Below are 25999 nucleotides of genomic sequence, written 5' to 3' on the forward strand. Positions count from 1 at the left end.
TTATCACACCGGTACTAACTGACCATCAAATTCTTGCGATAATGCAATAATTGTTGGAGCTGCAGCTCTGTGCTCCCCTCCATCTTATAAGCCAACCTGTTGAGCCCCACCCAGCACGCAGTGACCAATCCCTCCTACACTTCCACTTTCCCTCCCCCTGAGCCCATCACCAGGGTCCTATTGGAATACATACATCCAAGAACCTCCCAAGCAATCCCCTCCCCACTGGCCTGTTCCTCCGTCCATTAAAGATAAGCTTCAGTCGGACAGTTAGACACGTCCCCATTGATCATCACTGATGATCACCGCCTCTGTAAGCCTCGATTACATTGCATCATGCTTCCTGGCTTGCTGATAAGTGCGGCCTCCATTTCTGCTGTTTGGTGGCTTGCGGAAGCCGGCCCGAAGCTCGGATGCGAAGCTGAATGGGGAGAAAGGCAGCGATGCTTCAGTGAGACTCCAGCAGTCCTGGGGCTCCAGCAGTCAGCGGAACAATAGTAGGAACCCAGCACACCTGAGTGGCAGCCTCAGATGTCGCAGACGATGAAGCTGACATGGGGTTTACTTTGGATATGTTGATCAGGCCATCTGACAGTTCTAGAAATGTCAATTCACCAAACATTAATATCTCATCCTTAAACTTCACTATTACATTCATTGTGACAGACATTTCCCCCTCCCCCCCAAAAAACCATCAATACAGCTGCTTCTCCTTAAAAACACAAATATGGTAAAACAACATAGATTTAACAGCAACACAAGTGAAAGCATTGAAGTAATTAATTCATTCTGATCCAGGTAAATGCTTGAATTTTAAAGTTTAATGCTATAGCAATCCAGGCTGTAAAGAGTCTTTGCAGTTCGTCTATTCCCAATGGGCACATTCCAAAGGCTTTAACTTTAGACTTTAGAGTTTTGGAAGGAAAGCCTCTTCCTTCAAACCACAGTTTCGATCCAAGCCAATTCATGGAGCCTAATCGATCACTGTCTGATACATGCACGCGTGTAAGTTCATAAGACACACACATTTAGATGGTTTGCAGGTTTTCAGTAACCAGCAACAGTTTTTTCCAACAACATAGTCCGTGCCTTGATTTCATTTTCTCATGCAAACAAATTAGGAAGTGCAAAATCTCCTGGGTCAAATTTTCTAAATGCAAAGCTACTTTTGGGCAGCTTCTGAATAGCCTCATCTGTCAAACACGAGCCACAGGTATCCAGTCATTCAGCAGCTTCAAATCGGGACACCAAGTTTACGAATGTGATAATGTGCAATTAAAACAACATTGCGGTGAAGGAGGGGAAGGCTGGACTCCTCAGAGGAAGTAGAAAATCTTGGTTCAGGCTGAATGAAACACTTGGCTTATTGATTAATTTAACACATGAGTTTGTAAAGGGCAAATGTTTCCATTTTTGGAATGACAAATTGCTTTTTATAGGCTAACAGCAAACAAGTATTTAATCTAATGAGAAGATCGTGGTGGGGGAAAACCCAGTGAATTAAAAGACCAGTTGCCAGTTGAGGTCTCTCTTTCTCTGTGATTTAGGAGCACCCAATAAAATATGAGAACTGTGTGAACTTTTCATGACTCAGTAGAACATGTTTGTGGCTGGATATTTCTTTATATTGACATTTAAAGGACTCTTCATGCAAATGATATAAACAAAAGCTGCCATGCTTTCGTGGCTTTCTTCTACAGAATGGGGATTGAAATACAGCCATGTTATACATGAAAGTATATTTTAGCTGTTATGGTGGCTTATGGATTTCTGTTAAATAGTGACATATGTATTGGGGGAAGGGGAGGCGTAGAAACAAAATCAGATTTCCATATTTTTAGTTGATGCTGCCAACTAAAGCACCCATAATTCTTCCTCCTCCTCTTCCTTCTCAACTTACAACCATCATTTCTCTGCCAATTCTTTCCCTTCCTGCTATTGTAGATTTATAAAGGATTATTTTTTTTAGACATTATAGGCTCCTGTCTTGGCCCAAGCTCATGAATTATGCAACCCCACCCATTTCTCCTTCTGATGGCCTATGAACAAGCTCACATCAGAGGCCCCACAAAATCAGCCAGCGTTCAGGACTTAACCCATATTCAGATTTCATGAAGTGGATAACCAGAATGCAGATAGGTGAATCTACATTAGGTAAAGGTAAAGGTTCCCCTAGCACAAGCATGCTAGTCATTTCCAATTCTAGGGGAGCAGTGCTCATCTCCATTCCAAAGCCGAAGAGCCAGCGCTATCTGAAGAGATCTCTGTAGTCATGTGGCTGGCATGACTAAACACCGAAGGGGCACAGAATGCTGTTACCTTCCCACCAAAGGTGGTCCCTATTTTTCTACTTGCACTTTTACATGCTTTCAAACTGCTAGGTTGGCAGAAGCTGGGACAAGTATTGGGAGCTCACTCAGTTAGGCGGCGCTAGGGATTTGAACCACTGAGCTGCTGACCTTTCTAATTGACAAGCTCAGCATCTTAGCCACTGAGCCACCACGTCCCCAAAATCTGCATTAAGGTTTATATATTTGTAGGATTCTCTCTCACACTCTGCCTCCCTTCCGACAATGTGAGATTGCTACGATTCATTAAACTTTGCAGCATTCTTATTTTTAGATCATCAATTTAGACCAGAAGTATACTGCTTTAGTTTCCAGGCGCCCCATATGGAAATTTCCAAAGATGAAAGTCAAGCACATAAGACCTTAAGGAAAAACATACGGATAATTTAAATTAGCATTATAAAAGTAATCAAAGTGAGTATAGTATCTGCATACAGTTAGATGTCAAGACTGTGATTTAATTAGGCAGATAATAGCTTTAGTTACATTCTGATTTATTGATGCAACTGGCTTTCATTTCTCTATTTCTACAGCCAATTTGCTTGATCAAGGGAATTGTGCAAAATAAATCTTAATATATATCTGGGTATCTGGGATTATAAAAGCAAGAGATATTTATAAAGTATCTATTTATAAACTGATACGTTGCTTACAATCATATACAAATTGTCAATGGTTTTTGAAGCTGTCCCTCCCAAGATCATTATTATTTCCATTGTAGTTCACTTCTATTCATCTTAGTAATCAGGTTTGTATGCTGTTTTCATCGCTTAGCTCGGCAGAAATCATTTACTGGTATAAATCTGACAAATAAATAAAATTAAGTTGTTATGAGGGGTCCTTGGTGCTCTCTGAGAGTCTTTGTTTCGTTGCAGAAGTTTCATTGCCCAAACTAGGTAACATCATCAGTTGTTACCTAGTTGGGGAAATGAAACATCTGCAAGAAAACAAGCAAGCTCAGAGAGCACCAAGGACCCCTCACTTCAAGCCTGAGCTACAAGTGTTCTTCTTTATTGATAAGTTGTAACTATGCCTGTGCTTTTTTCTTGTCTTATTTGTTTTATAATTTGTGGTGTCTTTTCAGGGAAACCACTGATAAAGACATCAAGAAACACCGTGACCAACCAAAACTTGCCGACGATTTCTGTGGATATCGGAAGCACAGTGAAAACAATTCCAGGAGTAAATGTGACCATTAGCTGCCAAATTGCAGGTCTGTTATAATTATATTAATGAGTAGGCTTAAAGTTCTGCATTTAGGTTTCATTACACCCGATTTGAAATATCTCACCAAAGCATTTTATTGGATTGCTAAGGATTGCTCTGCAGTGCTCATGTGGAAGAGCCTAGTTTAATGCAGATCTGAAATACAGCTCCAAGCTAAGTTAAATAGATAACAGAATTGGAGGGTCTCTTGAAGGTCATCTAGTCGAACCCCCTGCTGAAGCAGGAGACCCTACACCATTTCTGACAGATGACTGTCTCTTCTTGAAAGCTTCCAGTGATGAAGGACCCACAACTTCTGAAGGCAACTTCTGTTCCATTGGTTGATTTTTCTCACTGTCAAAAATTTTCTCATTTCTAGGTTGAATCTCTCCTTGATCAGTTTCCAGCCATTGTTCCATATCTGGCCTTCAGTGCTTTGGAAAATAGATTGTCCCCCTCCACTCTGTTACAGCCTCTCAAATATTGGAATACCACTATCATATCATCTTGGGTCCTTATCTTCACAAGACTAGCCATGCCCAGTTCCTACAACCATTCTTCAAGTATTTTAGCCTAATTCCCCTAATTTGTGGCATGTCAGCTTATTACTTAGAGGATTCTGAGTGAGATGAAACAATGGTTTAAATCAGTATAAGGTAGTTTCATAGGTTTGGAACATGACAAAAACCACCATCATTTCAATTTATTAACCAAGAAGGCCTTCATCTTTCAATTAACCATAGGACACTTTAGTTCTGTTTTACCCAAAAATGAATCATGCATCTACCTGCTTTCCAACTCTGCTTTTAGGAGAAAATCTTTATATTGCACAACTGAAGATTGAAATGTAGCTTATCTGATAAGGCAACTTAAGGTTCTATTTAGTGAACTCTGTTTTAAGATTAGAGATACTCATTATGACAACAACATAATTTGAAATCTATATTAGTGCAAGTCAAAATAACAAAGAACAGCAAACGTACTAGGACAGTGATGGCTAAACTTTTCCAGACCAAGTGCCCAAAGCGTGCATGCAAATGTATGCGTACACACCCAAGCCCCCAAAATTCAATGCATACGCACCCCACATGCATGTGCCCTTCCCCCTGCATATGCATGGCAGAGACCTGAAGACCAGCTGGCTGTCGGGAGGAATGCACACATGTACAGCAGAGCTGAACTGGCGAAGGCTCGTGTGCCCACTGCGTGCCACTTCTGGCACATATGCCATTGGGTCGCCATCACGGTACTAGAACATCAGGGAAGTGCCTATGAATCAAACTTTTATGAGCCAGCTTAGCCATGGTAAAATTCAAATTTTTTTACTACCGGTTCTGTGGGTGTGGCAGGGGAAGGATACTGCAAAATCTCCATTCCCACCTAACTCTGGGGGGAGCCAGAGATGGCATTTGCCAGTTCTCCAAACTACTCAAAATTTACGTTATTGGTTCTCCAGAACCTCCAAAACCTGTCAGAATCTGCCCAGATTTTACCTCTTTGCCTTTTCTGAACAACGTAACTTGTCAGAAGAAATTGCCTGACAGTTAGAAGAATTAATCAGTGGAACGACTTGTCTCCAGAAGTTGTGAATGCTCCAACACTGGAAGTTTTTAAGAAGATGTTGGATAACCATTTGTCTGAAGTGGTGTAGGGTTTCCTACCTAGGCGGGGGGTTGGACCAGAAGACCTCCAAGGTCCCTTCCAACTCTGTTATTCTATTCCATTACATTTTGAGTAAACCTACTAAAGAGCTCATTTTTTGGGAAAGCAATCCATAATTTAGAAAAGGCAATCAAAATAATAAAAAATGTGCCTCTCTGCCATATTTTAATATACGAAGTGATTTGTAACATATATTTTTATTTCTGGACTCTGGAAGGAATATGTTCAGGAATTGTGGCTTCCTGCTTTGAAAGATGTTGCAGGTTAATACCAGGCCTTGGCATCAGTCTTGGAAACAAGCAGGAGTTCACGAAATGAGAAACCATGTCCAGTTTGGATCAGAGTTGCCAACTTTACTGACATTTCTGGATTATCATAGAGTAAAGCCTTAAGTGTTTTTCCTTCAGCCATCTTGGAATTTATGGGGAGAGGGGAGGAAATTGTAAGCTAATATGAGAGAATGGATCATAAGGTATTATTCCATATTGAACATTTCTGGCCTTGGGACCTATAGGAGTGAGTTATAAGAGCAGAAAACAAGAATTGGGTAGAACAAGGGACGGAAAGTGATACTTTGTATTTGATGGATGATACAGCCCACCAAAAGGATAATCCTTAATGACAACGAATTAGTGAATTGTTTCTACATCATTTTTTGGTCCAGAGGTACCTGAAATATTCTTCTTCCAGCTGGGGATATGATTTCTTTTGTATCATTCATACTTTCTCTTTTGAGTACAGATGAAACTTGCTGTAAGCTGTCCAGGGATGATGGCCAATAAGACTATGTCTCCTGATATACAGATACTCTTCGGCTTATGACCACAATTGAACCCTAAATTTCTGTTGCTAAGCGAGACATTTGATAAATGAATTTTGTCCCATTTTACAACCTTTCTTGCCATCGCTGTTAAGTGAAACACTGCGGTTGTTAATTTAGTAACACGATTGTTAAGTGAATCTCAGTTTTTCCATTCACTTCACTTGTCAGAAGGTTGCAAAAGTGTCCCAGCGACATTGCAACTGTCATAAACATGAACCAGCATCCGAATTTTGATCACGTGACTAGGGGGACACTGCAATGGTCATAAGTGTGAAAAAACATCATAAGTAACTTTTTTCAGTGCCATTGTAACTTTGAATGGTCACTAAATGAACTGTTGTAAGTTGAGGACTACTTGTATTCTCCCTCATTTCCTATTAAGACTGTGGATGATAAATTACACTTTCGGTGGTGTGTGTGTGTGTGTGTGTGTGTGTGTGTGTATAAAGTACTATAATTTAAGACAATCTCTCCTGCTGCCTACAATTAAAGCTGAAGCAGCTACTACATCTTCATTTCTGCCATGTCTTCAAAGGGAAGTTTTTAGCATGTTGGAGTAAAACTCAACCCGTTGAGTTTGAAAACTTAATGACTATATTCTCTTTTATTCCTGACTCTTCCTTTTCCCATGCAATGGCTTCCTGCAGATGGAACATATAAATTTGATTGATTTGTGTTTACCTTGAGGGAAGGGAATGGATAATACAGGTAATCATAGAGAAGGTTTAAAATCTGGGTATATGCACTGTTCTGTATCAAATAGCGCTGTAGGTTAGAGCCGCCAGATTTTACCCAGAACTGTAGCCGGATAAAATCCCCTCCCTGTTGTTTGTGCAGCCTCGATGAGAGCCAGTGTTACGGGATTTTGTTTCACACGGTAAATCTGGCTGTAAACCATGAAATACAAACACAAAGTAAGGAAGTTTGAAAATGAAATAGGTGAGCCTGAGATTAAAAATGCATTGCAGATATCTGTGAGCGAGAGTAATGTTAGACTGTTGCAGGGGATAATTTATGCCTTCCTGTCTCACTTTGGACTTTTCTGCAAGGCTGAAGGTGAGTTATATTTCCAGTTGATTGTGCCTTGCCACTAAATCGCCAGATCAGTTGTCACCAATTGTGACAATCTCAGGCTGCCTATGCCAAAAATTTGGTGTGCAGAATAGTGCCACTAAGAAGTAATTGTGTTTCCTTCAAGTTGAGTCCCAAGAGTTTGCAGAAATAAAAATCAACAAGAAAAAATGGCTCCCTCCACCAGAAACTAAAAACAAAAACCCATACACACCTTTGTTTAACATAATGGAGGGGAGACCACAGGAAAAGGGAATGAAACTAAGCAACAAGATTTTTTTTAAAAAAAATGATGAAACCAAAAGAGTGACGGATGGTGAGGATAAGGAAAAGCAGACGGGCAGAAGATAAAGTGCAATCATTTATTGTAAATCCCATCCTATGCAAGATTGCTGAATAGGATTGGATATCTCTCTTTGCTATAGGCATCTCAATAAGAATGAAATTAGATGTAATCAGGAAGATTAGACCGCATATCCCAATTTATTTATTTTTCTTTATTTTTACAACCAGTGAAGGCAAAGGTTGAATTAGGGCCAAAGAATTAGAAGAGAGAGAAATTAGATCTTCCCCTGCTATTTGCCTACTTAAAATTGCCCCTTAAAGCTTGGCCAACCACAGGACAAAAGAGAAAGGATATGTAGTAGACCCAATAAGCTTCATTGTGTGGATCAGCTAATTCCAGTAATAATTATAAGAGCAATCCAGGCCCAGACTACAGGACAAGAGAGATTACAGGTAGTCCTCATTTTACAACAGCTTATTTAGTGACTGTTAATGAAGTTACAATGGCACTGAAAAAAAGTGATTTATGACCATTTTTTTAAACTTACGGCCATTGTTGCATCCCCATGATCACTTGATCAACATTCAGACCCTTGGCATATGCTTGGTTCATATTTATGACTGCTGCAGTGTCCACAGGTCGTGTGATCCCCTGTTGCAACCTTTTGGCAAGCCGTCAATGGGAAAGCCAGATTGAATTAACAACTATGCTAGTTATTTAACAACTGCAGTGATTCAGTGATTAACATCTGTGGCAAGAAAGGTCATAAAATGGGGCAAAATTCACTTAAAGTGTTCTGTTCTTCCTTAGGAACAGAATTGTTGAGCTCAGTTGTGGTCACAAAATCTCCCTCTACATTCCAGCAAGAGGAAGATCAGGCTAGGCAGTGTCCTCTTTGTCCAGTGGTGGGATTCAAACATTTTTATTACCAGTTCCGTGGGCGTGGCTTGGTGGGCATGGTGTGGCTTGGGGGGGGTATGGCAGGGGAAGTAAAATCTCCATTCCAGGGGAAGGTTACTGCAAAATCCCCATTCTCTCGCAGTCAGCTGGGACTCGGGAGGCAGAAAATAGATGGGGGCAGGACCAGTCCGAGGTTATATTTACTATCCTGTCAGAACTAAAGAAGCTTCTTGGATGAGAAGCAAAACATCTTCAAAGAAAAACCAAGAAAGTCCAGTTGTCTCCTGAAAAAGCACCTTTGGGACACGAAAGCAACATATCTAGAACCTTCATATATTGAAAACACTTTTTTTTAAAAAAAATCTGCACTGTTAAACAACAACAAAAATAGACTGTAGAACGATACGTTGCCTTGGTACCACACATCAATGCTCTTTGCAAAAAGTTCACAATGGATATTCTTTGTGTTTGTCTCTATTTTATTGTGTTCCTACATCAGGTGTGCCTGAGGCAGAACTTACCTGGTTCAGGAACAAAATCAAGATGGCCCCTGACCTTCACATCCTTGATGGGTCACTGCTGATTCAAAACGTATCTCTCTCCGACCAAGGGTTGTATTCTTGCAGGGCTGCCAACATCCGCGGGGAGGTAACGGAAAGCACACAGCTCCTAGTCCTCGGTAAGTTACAGTATGCAATCTTTTCAAGAATTCATATCTTTTGTCATTTTTTTCTCTCCAACCAGAAAACCTGTGATCAAAGGAGGAGGAGTATAATTTAATTGGGGGAAATCATGTATAGATTTTTTTTAATGAATACTGCATTTTCCGGTGAGGGGAACTGATAAATAATTGGAGCACTAAAGGAATTTACCTCTTTCACGCTAATATTTTGATCATGAGAAAGAAAGCCAATTTGGTGTAGCGGTTAAGGCATCAGGCTAGAAACAGGAAGACTGTGAGTTCCTGTCCTGCCTTAGGCATAAAGCCAGTTGGATGGACTTGGACCAGTTGGTGTCTTTCATCCCCATGAAGGAGGCAATGGCAGACCATTTCTGGAAAACCTTGTGTTGGAAGAAATGTCCTTCTGGGTTCAATTCTAAGTGGGGGGAAAGACCCTGGATTCATGGAAGTTGCTTGGAAAGGAGGTTTATTGATGATGGACAGGATCACATGGTTTGAGGTCCTCGGAGGGGAAATGGAAGAGATGCTGAGAGTGCCCTGGTTTTATGCCCACTCTGGGCTTTTAAATTTGAACTTGTATTCTGATTGGTTGTCAGACTCCCATGGGGCCATGAGTCCCAACTTTGGTTGAGCCTTGCTGGATGATGATGTAATGAAAGGGTTTTGGGCAATTCCTACGATGTCTTTGCCTGAAGGAGATAGATCTTTGTTATGTAGAATAGATTGACTCAGGCTTTAATGGCCCATTGACAAAGGTGGGGTTCTGAGTTTCTGCCTCCCTTTTAGGGGAAATATTCTGTCCTTTTAATATTTCCTAAAATATTTCATTTTCCTAGGAGAGGGGTAGGTGCTAACTTCCTACCTTGTTTTTAAAAAGGAAGGGGCGGTCAGCAGGGCAGTCTCTGAAAAATGAACATGATTGAATGAAAGAAGAAAAAATCATGAAAAGAATTCAAGCTTCTACAAAAAATAATGATGTTAGGACCAACTTTCCAACTGATAATTAATAGGACTTTTTCACAAATGTCCTTTGATCCCATAGCAAATACTTTCCTCAGAATTGGGCTTTGGAGAAATTGTAGCATTCCACATACTTGAAACCTACTATTTATTGACACCATCTCTCTCCATTGGAAAAGTGACCCAATTTTCATTTTAAATAATGCATATCATATTTGTATGCCTAGTGCTACCAAATCTGGACTACCACAGTCTGTGTAAGACTACTGGATAATACAGGTAGTCCTCAACTTACAACAGTTCATTTAGTGACTGTTCAAAGTTACAGCACTGAAAAAAGTGATTTATGACCGTTTTTCACACCTGCAACCTTTGTAGCTTCCCCATGGACACTGATCAAAATTTAGATGCTTGGCAACTGACTTATATGTCAGGCCTGGAAGCCATCTTGGGCATTGGATCTTTAGACCTGCCACATTTAGCCTGTGGGAAACTGGAAGGGGGGGATTGTAGATAGTCATATATCATTCCTTTCTCCGAGAGTCAAGGACATTCTGCCCTGCACCTTGAGGGGTGTGACTGGGAGGAATCTCCAATTGGGATGGTTCTTTGATTGGACTATATGATGGACATATGGGTCCTAGGTAGGTGCTTGGACTTTCTTTTGGGTGGGGAAAAACTGGAAGCTTTCAGATTCGGCTTTTCCCAGATGTGCCAATATGACATCTCTACTAAAATGGAACTTTGAGGAACTTCAAGCCTCAGAGTCTTATTTGGTTCGGGTTGTTACTTGGAATCCTGACATCATACTTATGACCTTGCTGTGCCCCAAGGTCACGTGATCACCTTTTGCGATCATCTGACAAGCAAAGTCAATAGGGAAGCCAGATTCACTTAACAACAGTGTTACTAACCTAACAACTGCAGTGAATCACTTAACAACTGTGGCAAGAAAGATGATAAAATGGGGGAAAATTCACTTAGCAATAGAAATTTGGGGCTCAATTGTCATAAGTCGAGGACTACATGTAGTATAGCAACTGTTTTCTGTGCCTCTTCACCGAAGCACAAGAATGCTATCTGATATTTAAACAGTAGAGCCATGAAAGACAGCATTCCAAAATATGTGCCTGCTAATAATTCAATTGAATGAGTTTTATTTTTGAGTCCATTTAAGACTTCACGATAAACCAAGATTTAAAATATTTAGGGGTGCATCAGGGATATGGGCTCAAGAACCATTAATCTTTCTCACCTTCAGACCAGCCATTTCCCTCTGCTTTGCTCTTACCTGGCAACCACGAGAATAAAAATTGTCTTGTGTAGTGGTGCGAAAGAAAGAAATCTCTGTTGTTATTGTTTCAAAAATAAAACAAAGCCACTGATTACCGTGAATTACAAGAGGGCATCTATAACAAATGTCCTTGGAATATAATTCTTTTACTCTTGTCCCCCACTTAACATGAAATATGTCGGAAGGCCAGACCTTTAAACTTGGCTGAACAATCTCATACACATCCCCAACTCCCACTGACATCCCTGAGACCTGAGAGTGACACCTCTTGCACTGGGTTCAGGCAGGGTTTGGGGAGGATCAATCAACTCTGGGAATTTTTCTGCAGCTTTTCCAAGGGTCTGAAGGCAGAAGAGATCCTTTCTCCATATAGCAAGCTTCCCTCCATGAAAAACACTATCCTCCTGTTTTCTGTTGTTGGAGAAGCCGGACCTGTAACAAATTGCAAAGTGACACCTACCAATTTCACACTTTGATGACAAATGCATAAATTCAGTCTGCCCGAGTTTTTAGTTTTTTGTTTTAATATTCAACGGGTCATCAGAGGGTGAAGTTTACTTTGTCTTACATTTCTCAATAGGAAACAGTTTGAGCTTAGCTGGGTGATTTAGAAAGGCATTGTCAGGTCCAGAGCCTGAGTGGTAATGTATTCCTGGGGCTGATTTATGATACTTGGTGATGGATTTCCTTGCCTAATAACATGCTTGTGCCACTTTTACTCTACACTGCTTGAGAAGAGAAAGACAGCAGGCTAGGTGAAGTGAAAGCTACTGTAGATTTGTTGAGGAGGTGTGCGTGCCCCTTCTGGAAACCCTGTGCTGCATTCCCAAACCATACGTCAATAGCCTTGGCAGATCTTATTTTTCAGGGCATGACTTTGGCCCTTTTTTAAAACAAAATGTTGACACAAGTTTTCTTAGCTTGTAGAAATTCCTCTTCCATCTCTCTCTCTATTTCTGCCTTATCCATCTCTCTGGCATACAGCATTTTTTTTACAACTTGGCTTCTTTTAAAACCCATTCATTTCACCAAGATTAAGTCTTTCTGAAAGGATTACTAAATAACATTAGGAATTAATCTCATCTGCAGAGAGAAAGTGCCTTATTGTATCTTTGTCTCTGTAATATATTCCCAGACCCACCGCAGCTCCCTCCTCAGTTTGAAGACATGGCAGCCACTCTGTCCCTTGTGGGGCCAGGCATTCCTTCAGTGATAACATCTCCTTCAGGAACAAGAAAAATATTGAGCCAAGGAAGCTCTGTGCTCATAGGTAAGTTCCACCCTTTTAAAAATCTACCTGTCCTAAATCTATTCTCCACACCCCCAGGAAGTTGGAAATAAATGGTTCGGCCCAGTGCAGGGAGTCCTTGTCATCAGTCCCAACACAATGCATTGACATCAGCTTTGTTTTCAAATACATTGAGTGGCTGGTGAGTTCTTTTTTTTTCTTTTTTGTTGAAGATTAAGTAGAAATCTACTCCCAAATGTACTTTAATGCTCTGTGATTATTGCAAGGAATTTTGTCAGGAACACGTTGGCTTCTCTTTCTTTAGGTGAAAAATAAACTGTTTGGGGCTCATACTTACAAGAGAGTTATTTTTTTTAAAAAAATAGCCACTGTAGATGAATTACCTATAAAATAAAGATGCTTGCAAGTGATAATGGCTACTTCTCTTCTGTCAAAGATATGAATCTGATTCTTTACTCCTGATTTGAAATATTTTCAATTTTTGCTCCACAAGAAATTCTGGATATGTTTAATAAGCAGTATATTTTCTCTTCCACCTGTGTTCTTAGCTGATTTTCCTGGCATATGATAATTTAATAAAATCAAGTATGTTAAACTAATGGCTAAAATCTATATCCGTGTGTATGTTCCAGCATAACTCTGGAACGCCTCGAGCAATTTCAACCAAACTTGGTACACAGATGACTTACTCTCTGGAAACAAATACTGTGGGGATAAAACACCCCTAAAAACCCTTGGTGTGTGTGTTCTGTTAAGATACAGCCTATTGTGCCTTAAAATGGTTTCTACCGTACAGCACAGTGGGGTTGCCATGGTAACAGCTTCACAGTACCCCACAAGGGGGCTCCCTCTGGTAAGGGGAAAAATCCAACATTAGAAACTACTTTTGGTCTGGACATTTCCCCCCTGTAAATAAATACTCAAGCAACGCCGGGTTATTGGCTAGTGAAAAATAAAGAAACCCTGCTGACTCCTTGTTCACTTTCTAAGTTAACTAAGAATCTGTGGAGATGATTGCCAGGCAAGGTTCTCTACATATCTGGGACCTTGATTGGTCATGGTTCTTCTAATCTAAATCACAAGATCTTTATTGCCAAGTTGTTCCCAGTATATCAAGAGTAACGATGAGAGTGACTGAATCCTCAGGGGAGGAAAGGGGCACAAGGTTCACCCAATTAACACTATAGTTTTACTCATTGTGTATATGTAGCATCATGTTACACAAACTTAAGAGAGAGAACTGGCCCCACAATGCTCACTTGGCCATGTTGACTGAAGTAATGTATTTTGGAAAGTATGTTGACCTAGTAGTTAGTCTCTTGCTAATTATGACCACTAATCCTGTATGAAAAAGAAATCCTTCATTTTTTCTCTTCGTTCAATTTTATGAGGGTGGAAAAAGAATCTGTTGAAATTTTGTTCTAAGTAGTATTGACATAGTTGGATTATGATGTTCTTGCACTTAATTATAAAGTGAACAAGGACAGATGGGTGAATATATTTTTCACTGAGCAGTCATTTCTTTAGTGGTCTGTAGTCTCCCTGATTTACTATGCATTGGTTAAATCCCAAGGGCCTCTTCTGATTGGTTGGTTTCAGACAAGAAATTAGCCAGTCGGGAAGGTTCATTGGGACTGAAAGATATATATCGACTGCATTCTTTTGTGTTTTCCATCACTTCTGGAAATAAACTAAATTCAAAAACACCATTAAGAGAAATTTGAAAGACTTGTTCAAGTATGTTGAGGATAAGGTTTTAAAAAATCATCTTCAAAGGAAGAAATGTTTTGAGAAAGTTGCATGGTAGATATCAGCGCTCTTCCAGTACCCAACAATCTATCTCTCTTGTGTTATCGTTTTTCATATATAAATCCTTTCTTATACAGCAAAGCAATAAGCCACACTGCCATGTTCAAAATGAAGATTTCGCAATTTTTAAGAGAAATTAATAAGTTACGCTTAAGGACTGTCAGTCTATCCATGGCAGTTACTTTTTTAAAGTTATTTTTTTAAAATGGCAGTCACTGATTTGTACTTTTATATAACTCAAGAGAGATGTTGCATTTATATGTAATCAGCTATTCATAAACAGGTGTTTGAAGCAATTTTGAAATGCTATCATTTTAATATTTTGTCAATCATCAATTTAAGATTTTAAAAATAATTTGATCTCGAACTCAGCAGTTGCGGGGGGGAACCATAATCCTAATAGTTCAGTTGAGATCTGCATATGTGGGACTGATTGGGGTAGATTGCAGGGGTGATATCGAAATGTAATTTTATCATATTTTACCTATAACTTAAATTATTGTATTCTATTCCAATTTAATTTTAGACTGTATTTTATTCCAATTTCATCTTAAAATGTATTTTATTCTGATTCCATTTAAAAAAAATTTTTTAATCATTTTAAATGATTTCATTTTAAATTGCTTTTATCAAATTTTAGCAATAATTTGCTTATGGAACTTTGCACTTTGTTATGGCCCAAAGGCTAATCAATAAAGACTCAACGTCAATGTCTAATTGCTAAATAAAAAGCTCCTGAAGTGGAACTGGGAAAAAAGTGGGTAGAAGATCTTAATTTATCTCCCCTTTCTCTGTTACACTGCCCTATGCCACCATATTTTTCTGTTTAACTGAAAGGGTGATCTGATAGTTTCATGGAAATATGGCCAACCCATCTACTTATCTGCCATTTCATTTACCAGCCAGCATATCTTCAATAATAAACTAAGAAAACAAAAAAGTCCACTTTTCTGTCTAATAAAATTGCAACCATCAAAAGAAAATAACCTTATTTTTTCTTTAAAATATTTCTTTTTTGCTTGTGGGAATGAAGTATAATTTTGTAATAGGATCAGAGGTGGTATTCAGCCAGTTCGGACCGATTCGGTTAAGTAGCAGAAATTTTGAGTAGTTCGGAGAACCGGCAAATTCCACCTCTGGTTGGCCCCGCCCTCCCATCCCCATCATTCCCTGTCCTACATTCCCTTGGTCTTTTTTAGGTCAGCTGATTTGCATGGCAGAGCAGATTGCTGCCCCCTCAGCTGAGCTAAAAAACAGCTCATGCCATCAGCGCTGACACTGAGGGTGGTCTTTGAGCGCTGCACGTGCGCGCAAAGCACATGTTAGGTGGCACAGGCAAAGTGCTCTCTCATAGAACTGGTAGCAAAAGATTTGGAATCACTTTTAGCGAAAGTTAGTTCTGGTATCAGATCTTGGGCAAAGAAATAAGCAGATAGCAGAAGAAGGTGTTTTAAAAATGTATCACAATCTGATTTGCTGGCCTTGTCCAGCATGATTGCAACAGTTCTTTATTCAGACATATGGAACCAGAATAAAGCAGGTTTTTTTTTAATTCAGAGATATCAAAGCAACAGAAGATACAGACTCAAGAGCAAAATCAGCCCTTGGTGTACACAGCTACTTCACTGGCCTCACACTTTTAAAATGGTTAGTTGCTATTGAGTGAGTCAAATTTGGAGAAAGGTACTTTGTGACAGAAATCATAATACCAACTGAATCCTTATCATTAGAGGATAAACACCACTATTAATTGATGAAATGGTCTATTATTGCATTGAGCTCTATATTTAATAAAGCTCTTCTTTTAAACCTTGTGTATTTTAATGATAGAGAGCCCCGTTTGATGTAGTAGCTAAAGGCATCAGGCTGGAAACAGAGTGGTAGTGACATCCAACTGGATGACTTTGAACCAGTTACTTCGTCATAGAAAGAATAGAATGGCAAATTACTTCCAAAAAGGTTGCTAAGGAAACTGCATGGATTTGTCCATGTCCAGAAGTCAAGACTAACTTGAAGGCAAAAGTTAAAAACACTTGAGTGATGCCCAGACAGTGACCCAGACTTTCAATGCAAGTTTCTTTAAATATATTGCTCTGATTCATAGGTGGTATGTAATAAGAACAGTAGTGTTAGCCAGGAAAAATGTGCTTTTTATGACTAGAGAAATACAGTCAGCTATAAAAAGGAAATCCTGCTGTTCCATATTTATTGTTTTCTCCCTTAGTGACTTCCATATCAAGTTTGCTTAGTTCTCAAATCAAACCTGGGTCTTTTTGAATCCAAACATAAGCTTTGAATCATAGAGAGCCGGTGTTTTTCTTTTTATCATATCTCATTCCCATGGACTATGGAATGAGCGTGTGAGACAATTTTCTCCATTGATTCAGAGATTGGACAATGAGAATATGTCTTCTTATTTTGTGAGCCATTGCATTATTTAATTAGAACAGTTGTGTAATGATAGGAACACATTCCTTTTGAACTTTATTGAGTAAATGCATAAAAAATTATCCCAGCACTTGCCCTCCTTCACTTCTGGACTAAATAGTCAGGCCTGACCAGAAGAAAGAAAAGGAGAAGGTGAATGGTACCAGTTTTCCTCTTGATATATTGCTAATCTCCTTGGAAAAGCCAATTGACTATGTAGTCACATAGTAGAATTATGAAGTTGTGAGTTTGCTTCAAAAAACATTGGTTTTGAAAAGTGCCCTGTCATGTTCGATCCAGTGCAAGTCTTTTCTTCGTCATAATTTTGTGAGCTGTTTTCTGGATATTGTTGACAATAAATAAATCATTGATTTTACAAGCAATCATTTCATTCCTTCTCAGGTATCTCTCCATATTTGCTTGGGTGGAATTCAATGTTTTTTGTGCAGATATCATGGAAGAATTTTTACCATCAGTTTCAAACTAAACTGCTTTTCTTTCCATAAAAGTACGTCATCTCATCATCTCGGAGCTGAAACAGGCTGGAAATAGACAAATATGCTGATTCATTGCTTTATCATCAACCTAGGTTCTCTAGACGGTTGTGTTATAACAAGGAATACATGGTTATCCAGCATATTAAGTTTTGACCTATTTTTCTGCCTTTTTAAAATCTTCTAGGCTGCCCAGTAGATGGTCATCCAACTCCTAACATCACTTGGTTTTATGATGGTCATCCCTTCCATCTGCCCCATCGGGTGTTGGCATCTGGTCAGATTCTCCAGCTCCTGAATGTCAGCAATGATTATCAGGGAGAAATCAGCTGCAGGGCTCAGAATGAGGCAGGCTTGCTTATTCAGAAAACATCACTGGTCATCCAAGGTAAACATATTTCTAGAGCAGCCTTTACCCAACTGGTAATATTTCCATGTGTGAACTTCAGTTTCTCATGGTTTCTTCGAATTATGACAACTGAAACCAAATGGATCTTTTGAACTAACAAATGGAAAACACAGTTTGGAGAGGCAGTATATTCTGGTTTTCTGAATGTTTATACATCTTTGCCACTCAATGTTATCAGAGCTTCCTGCAAGTTATACAGAGGGAGTCTAAGAGAATGTTTAAAAGAAAGGCTGATGCTTGTTTCATTTATTGCAAATAGAAAGCCATCCAACTTGCTCTGGGCATGCTGTGGAAATGCAAATCTCATGCAAAAGTAAACAGTTTCTGGACAGTAGTATATGTTCTATTTTAGAATATTACATATTGTATCAGTATTAACTGCTGGTGATTTTTTTCCTAGACTCTTTCAGCATAGAAATAAACCCAACTGAGAAAACCTATGTAGGTTTTATGTCAGATTGCTTACCCTGAGAAGAAGAAGAAAAATACAGCCATTTAATAGTAGTAGAATGTAGTAGACTAGTCTAGCAGGGACATTATAATAAGGTTGTTAAAGTCTTGTACTAAAAATGGAGAGACTGAGGTTCTAGTCCACCTTCTACATAGAAGCTTAACTGGATAACTTTGAACATTAATCTTTGTTTCAGTCCAACCTGCCTTGCAAAGTTATTGGGTGGCATTCTTTATCAACCTTTGGGAGTGTTCTTTAATTTTCTTAATGATACAGCATGCTGTATACAACCAACAAAATTTTCTTTATTTATTTAACTTATATGCCACCCATCTCAGCTAGAGATGATTCTAGGGGGTGCACAATCACAAAAACAATACGTTAAACAGTAAAACAATAAATATCAATCTTAAAATTGACTTAGAATTGACAAGATGGGAAGGAAGAGAGCAACATGCACATGGGGAGGAGGCAGGCTCTTATCTTAGTCCATAAATCACCTCCAGAATGACACATCCCTATTGGGGCTCCAGGCCAATTGACAAAGCCAAGTTTCCAGGCCCTTTTGGAAGGCTAAATGTTATTTATTTCTTGCTCTTTCTACAATTAGTTGGAACTCCTGCCACTTCCCTTTCCATGTAGGGCTCTAATCTGTGTTGAAGAATTCTAAAGATTATTTTATTTATATATGAAATTATACTGTACAATAATTTGCACAGCCTTTTAAATCTCCTTTCTTTGCTGTTGATATGTAGATTTACCTCTTTCAGTCTATTAGCCACTTGTTGATCTCTACATTTGCTAGCATATGAGTTAAAGCTTTATTACACATAGAGATGTATACCCAGCAACATGTATGGCTCCTTGAGCTTCTGCACATTCTTGTCATTCTTTCTACAGACTAGCCTAGACTTTTTAATTGAATTGAATTGTTGCGATTTCAGATTACTTGTGGTCAGTGGATAAGATGTCACCTTGTTCAGCCTCTTGTGGCAATAAGGGTCTACAATATCATCAGCTGAAATGCTTACTGGATGGAGCCCAGGTCAATGAGTCGCACTGCGTGGAAAAACCCAAGCCAAATCTGCAACCTGTGGCATGCAATAGAAGAGACTGCCCTTCAAGGTTTGGCCTTCCCTTTGACATGTACAATGTGTGTCAAAACTTTTGCAATGAAGCAACGATTACTAACCTTTGTGGAATCATTACTTGCTTAGGGATTGTAACAAAAGTTGCTTTATCAGTTTAAACTGCCTGTCAGCCACGGATCAAGAGTCTCTTTGCAGGGCAGAGCAATATATATCTGTCATCTTTTATGAGGGAATGTCTACCAACAAGTTAAACTTGGCAGGGGTGAGGTACTAAGCATCGGGCAGGTACATAAAGTTGAGTCCATCAGAAAGAAATGTTTCAGCCCAATCTTCCATGATGTATACATGATTAGGATACAAAGCCAATAATAAGGGTGTGGAAAGCTTTCTCCTTTTTTGAATTTCCTTTATAAATGATGGAAATATGATGCTTAACCTGACAAGCATTTTTATTAAATGATATAGCACAATCTCCACTATTCCAACCACATTTATAGCGTATCTTGACCAAATGAGAATTGCAATGCCTGAAAAATTATTTGCAGATAAAATAAAGAGAAAAATTCCTTGACAATTTTTTTAGCTAGTGTGTTTCCTCATTACACACACACACACATACAGGTAGTCCTCAACTTAAAATCATTCATACAGTGACCATTCAACATTACAGCGCCACTGAAAAATAATGTCTTATGACCATTTTTTACACAATGGTTGCAGCATCCCCATGGTCCCCTGAACAGAATTTGATCCCTTGGCAACTGGACATGACGGTTACAGAGTTCCAGGCTTATGTGATTCATCTTTTGTGACCTTCAGACAAGCGGTCAATAGGGAAGCCAGATTCATTTAACAAACGTGTTACTAATTTAACAACTACAGTGATTCACTTAACAACTGTGGCAAAAAAGAGTGTAAAATGGGGCAAAACTCACTTAAGAACTGTCTTGCTTAACAAGGCCATTTTTAGTCTCAGTTATGGTCATAAGTCAAGGACTATCTGCATTGCAGTGCATACTGTATAATGCACAAATATTCTGTTAAAGATAACCAGTTTGTTATACTGGTAGCAATTAAAATACAAAGTTAGAAACCAAGAGACTATGAGTTCTAGTTCTATCTTAGGCTCAAAGACAGCTGCAGGGGTGGATTCCTACTGGTTCAGACCTATTCATCTGAGTAGGTAGTAGCTCAGCCTGCCACGCTCCCAAACCGGTTCTTTCGGCAGCACCTATGGTGGCACCATCTTGTTTTTTGCTTCTGTGCATGCACAGTAGCATTTTTTTTAGTACTGCATATGTGCACATGCAGCGCAGCCCTGAGCAAACCGGCATTAGCGGCAGCCTGAAACACCACCACCCCCTAGACAGCTGGGTAACCTTGAGCCAATCATTCTCTCTCAGGCCTACGAAGCTGGCAATGGCCAGTCACTTCTAAAATCTTGCTAGGAAAACTGTAGGGATTTGCCCAGCAAGCCACCAAGAGTCCAGAGTGACTTGAAGGCATATATAAAACACACGTGCAGAAACACACGGACAAATATGTCTGCACACACACACTATTTATTATTCAGTTATCCCAAATGTACCGATCGTTTCTCATTTGTGTGAGCAGTGTGAGTTTGCATCCATTTCTGCCATTTGTTACCCTATTTGTTATTCATTGCAGGGAATTTTTTTCCCCCAATTTTAGATGCCAACAAGTAAGAAATCATTAGGTTTGTAAATATACATCAAGCATGTATTAGATAACATATATAAATATAAACATGATTTTGGATACATGAACTGGAGTGTTGTTGTCTCAGAAGAAACAAAACTGGAAGTTTTGTAATGCACCTACAGTGCTTTTCAAGTAATTTCACTAAAAATTCTTCTCCCTTACATCTCCCCATTAGATGGATGGTGACTTCGTGGTCTCAGTGTACCCAGAGCTGTGGTGGGGGTATCCAGTCCCGGAGGGTGACTTGTCAAAAACTGACCGCTGCTGGCATTTCCATACCTGTGTCCAGCGATATTTGTGCTCAACTGACCAAGCGTCCAGTAGATACTCAGAGTTGCAACAGACAGCTATGTGTGGAGTGGACAACTTCAGCCTGGGGACAGGTAAGTCAAATTTGGCCCACACTAATCATTCTGATTCTGAGAAGGAAAGATATCGAAAGGTCTAGTTGCATTGAATAGGAAAGAAATATTATTGGTCCCAAAGGTGCTTTTTCAAGAGTCAACCGGACTGTCTGGACTTTGGATGAGGTGAAATGTCTTCAGAGAAAAACCAGAAAGTCCTGTTGCCTCTTGAAAAAGCACTTTTGAGACAACTATGACCTGGATGATCGAGAATCTCCATAGACAAATATTATTGGTCTTACAGAGAACATGAACGAGGATTGAACTCTAAAACAAATATGGAGGAAGAGTGAATAGGTCAAAAGGAAGAACAGGACTGGTGTAGTTATGAGTGGATGAAATTGAGGCTACCTTCAAAGCGAAAAAATAAGGTTGGATCATAGACAAGTTGAAGAATAATTGCAAAGTATGCACTGGCTTCAAGCAGAACTAAATGCCTCATTTTTCAATTAGCAGTCAATCTCTGCCCAAAAAACCTACATACCCATACATATAAACATAAAAGAGCTTCTGGAACAGGCATGCCACCTTTATTATTAAGGCCATTTCCTGGGGATTATTTTTCCCTCATTTGGGAACTTTAGGTAAAGGTTTTTTTAAAATAATACATGTGGTCTTCCAGGTCCCTTGGGAAAATGACTCTTAGTTTATATCATGCCATGATGTCATATCCAGGCTCATTATCAAAAGCTGTATGAATTCATCGACTTCAGTTGACCTTTTGGCTTTCTAATGTAATATTTCTCCAGCCAGGAAAAGGAGGGGAGTATTTTAAGCACTGTGGAAACATACACAACTCCATTTTGAGTCAGGTCCACAAATTGATTATTGCAATTACAATTAAGAACAGATTATGGTCTATATATAAATGGAATTTTGTTGTTGTATCACAGAGTTCATCCCAAAGGATATCAGGTTCCTATTGGCCAAGCTCAATTATTAACCTTTTCCAAAACACAGAGGAAAGAAGCATATTCTTTTGACCCTTGGAAAATAAGCCTTTTCATTATTCCTGTCTCCTATAATCTAGTTTTGATATGTCTCTTGTAATGACCGCAGAGAGGGGATTTCATGCAATTACTTATCAAAGAAAAAGAACCTTTGCTCATGTTTATAGTTGAACTTTTGACATCACGGTTTTGAAATCTAATAATTTTTTTACTTGCACTCTGAAGTGAGAGAATCAAATCTTTTTTGTAATAGGTGCAGACCCTTGTTGGCAATATCACTGGTTACATTAACATTAATAAATCTAACCATGGTTTTCCTCCAGGAAAATCAAAGACAATAACAGCATAGCTGGTTTTTTTTTTCATTCTGTCCATCCAATTTGTTGGCCTTGCTTTCTTCTTCATGTTTTAAAAAATTTGTAATTAGATATACCTTAAAGTTACCAAGGCAGGGCATTGTGTACTTGGGATTCAAGCACAATCCAGGAGTGGGTTGCTCCCGCTGACTTCGCGCACATGCGCAGTTGCCTATAAATTGAAAAATGAAAAAATGACCAAAAAAATAAGCCGGCAACGGCAGAGGCAACCAGGGAACTGGTTCGGGGGCATGGCCAGCCTGCCATCTCTACCGGTTCGGCGACCCAGTCCCAATTTCCACTATCAGTTCGCCCAAACCATTGCGAACTGGTAGCAACCCATTCTGGCACAATCACAGGAAAAATTAAAATTGTGCTAAGTAGACACTCTCAATTGACATGCAACGCAAGACTTTCATATGGACTGGGCTTGAGATCAGTATTAGGAGTTAAGCTTTCTGGTCTCTGTATTTGGGACTGTTGTAACTCTTGACTCTCCTGAACTCCGAATAGGTAGCTGTGACTGGTTGAAGATGCCTCTCTGTAAAATTAGCTCAAAGTACTTTGTACCCTGAGGCAAATGGCAAGTGATTAAAAGCCATCCATAGATTCTATGAGCAGAAAACAACCAAACTGTTAATGAATCTTACTGGATTATTGCAATGTGCTTTATACAACCTGTTCTTGAAGACCCCTTGGAAGCCTAGCCTCTTTCACAAATTGCCATCATGTTTAAACATCTCAGACCTTGGTGGAGGGACCAAGACGCTGGGAGATGATAATTCTCAATTTTCTTCTACTATCTGTTTTATGACATGTTATTAAAGTAGAGCAGAGCAGAGAAGAACAGAACAGAACAGAATAGAATTCTTTATTGGCCAAGTGTGATTGGACACACAAGGAATTTGTGTCCGGTGCATAAGCTCTCAGTGTACATACAAGCAACGAGTGATAAGTCATGATCATAGTCATCATAAAAATATATTCATCATATATCATGCGATACAACACTTATCATAGGACACTAAATAAGCAGTCAACATAAATCATACTAGGATACTAAATCAAATAATGTACATCGCAAGATACAAGCAACAAAGTTATAGGCATAAGAAGATGAGATAGGTAATAGGAAAATGAGAAGAATAATAGTAATATAGCCGTGCGATAGTTTGACAGTATTGTGGGGATTAGTTGTTTAGCAGAGTGATGGGGGGGATTGTCCCATTGTTCTGGCGTGCAATGCCCTATAGCATTATCTTCAGAAAAGCACTTGAAACAGTTTATATCCAGGTTGTGAGGGTTCTGTAGATATTTTCACAGCCCTCTTTCATGCAGTATACAGGTCCTCAGTGGAAAGCAGGCTGGTTGTAATTGTTTTTTCTGCAGTCCTAACTATCTGTTGAAGTCTGTGTCTGTCTTGTTTGGTTGCCAGGCCAAACCAGACAGTTATAGAGGTGCAGATGGCAGACTCAATAATTCCTTTGTAGAACTGAATCAGCAGTTCCTTGTCTTTATCTGCAAATCTCATCACTCTATATGCTACAGCCCAAATGCTGGTCACATTGCTTTGGCTAGTACCCAAATACCAACATATTATCTGACATACCCAGTAATTAATCTTTTTAGAGACCTGGAGAGAATCCCAGTAATCAAATTCAGCAATTTAAAGACAGACTCTAACCAGGATGGATGGAGTTCTTGGAGAAGAACAAGATAATTGCAAATGAATTATACCCAAATCATATTCTCTCCCCATGGTTTTGGGTTTGGTTTGGTGAGGTTTTGAGGTTTTATATTCAAAACTAAACTTACTGTATCCTTTCCTGTTCAAGGCATATTCCTTAGATATCGCTGGATACATTTTTACTAAGCAAAGTTTATTGATCCATTCCTAGTAACTCTCCAGAAACATTCCTCGGGGACTTTGAGTGGGACTTTTAAGGATTAAGGAAAGCTCAAAGCACTCATAAAATGTTACAGTGTAAAGAGGTGAAGGGGGATAAAATCTAAATCACAAATGAAGGTTCCACTATTGTGTAAAAAAAGATTGTGTACATTTATTAGCCACATTAGTTAAATACCTAGCACTTAACATTAATCATATCTTCCTTTTCAATTATTCATAGCATGCCTTTAATACACACACACACAAACATATATATGTATGTATGTATGTATATGTATGTGTGTGTGTGTATATATATATATATATATATATATATATATATATATATGTATGTATGTATGTATGTATGTATGTATGTATGTATGTATGTATGTATGTATGTATGTATGTATGTATATGTATGTATATGTATGTATATGTATGTATATGTATGTATATGTATGTATATGTATGTATATGTATGTATATGTATGTATATGTATGTATATGTATGTATATGTATGTATATGTATATGTATATACATATACATACATATACATATATATACATATATATACATATATGTTCTGAGGTTTTCACGGGTGTTTGTATGTAGGTCTTTGGTTATTCGTGTTTTCTCCCGCGTAAAATTGGAAGTGTCTTGGCGACGTTTCGGTGAAGTCTCATTTGTCATCTTCAGGCTTCGTCGAAACATTGCCAAGACACTTCCAATTTTATGCGGGAGAAAACCTGAATAACCAAAGAGCCACACACACACATATATACACATACATACATACATACATACATACATACATACATACATACATACATACATAAAGTCACAACCCCTGGTATGCCCAAATATGGGAGGAAGTTCACTGCTTCCATTCTCTGTCCATCGGCTCGTCACAAGAATCCCAGTAAGAGTATGGCTAGCTGATGAGAGCTAAATAGCTTGAAATAGATCTATACTAGTCTCCCTTTATTTATTTATCAGCACAAATACAACATATACACACACACACACACACACACACACACATACATACATACATACATACATGCAAACACACACACACATATATGCAGTTTTTGGTGTATTTGGGTCTTTTCCCATGTACAATTGAGTGAAAAGACCTGAATACATCAAAACCTGCATACCTGTACCCATGAAAATCTACGAATATATATATCCCAAATAATTATAAAAGGGGATAACCAGCTGAATAAGTGAGCACTGCTAGCTTTTCTCGCGGAGATTCATATGGCAACTTTTCTGAAAGTTTCCTATTTGTGTCTGTTCAAAACATTAGAATTGTAGCTTCTACAATTAGTCAATCAACTCTTGTGGTTTATCACAAATTACCTGATAACCCGGCATTGACCGGGTATTTATTTTTCCTAATCCTGTATTAGACATGAAAAGAAATAAATGATATCTATAGTGTCGTGTGAACCCCCACGCTCCCCCCAACCCCCGAATGTGCACACTACTCACATCCCATGCACCATT

At 38.9% G+C, this 25999-nt stretch overlaps 1 protein-coding gene across 1 annotated transcript in view; it reads left to right on the plus strand.

Annotated features, from left to right (window-relative positions):
- The window catches only part of ADAMTSL1 (ADAMTS like 1), a 263177-nt gene that overhangs the window by 228919 nt on the left and 8259 nt on the right, over positions 1–25999 (plus strand). Inside the window, exons 21-26 of the mRNA XM_087716110.1 lie at positions 3433–3561; positions 8796–8975; positions 12368–12502; positions 17399–17599; positions 19016–19196; positions 21060–21267. Coding sequence (XP_087572236.1) covers positions 3433–3561; positions 8796–8975; positions 12368–12502; positions 17399–17599; positions 19016–19196; positions 21060–21267 — 1034 coding nt within the window. The remainder of the gene's footprint in view (positions 1–3432; positions 3562–8795; positions 8976–12367; positions 12503–17398; positions 17600–19015; positions 19197–21059; positions 21268–25999) is intronic.

This window comes from Thamnophis sirtalis, unplaced genomic scaffold, assembly GCF_051295495.1.
Source record: "Thamnophis sirtalis isolate CommonGarterSnake01/CBP01778 unplaced genomic scaffold, rThaSir2_p1.2 scaffold_5, whole genome shotgun sequence".
Taxonomy (NCBI): domain Eukaryota; kingdom Metazoa; phylum Chordata; class Lepidosauria; order Squamata; family Natricidae; genus Thamnophis; species Thamnophis sirtalis.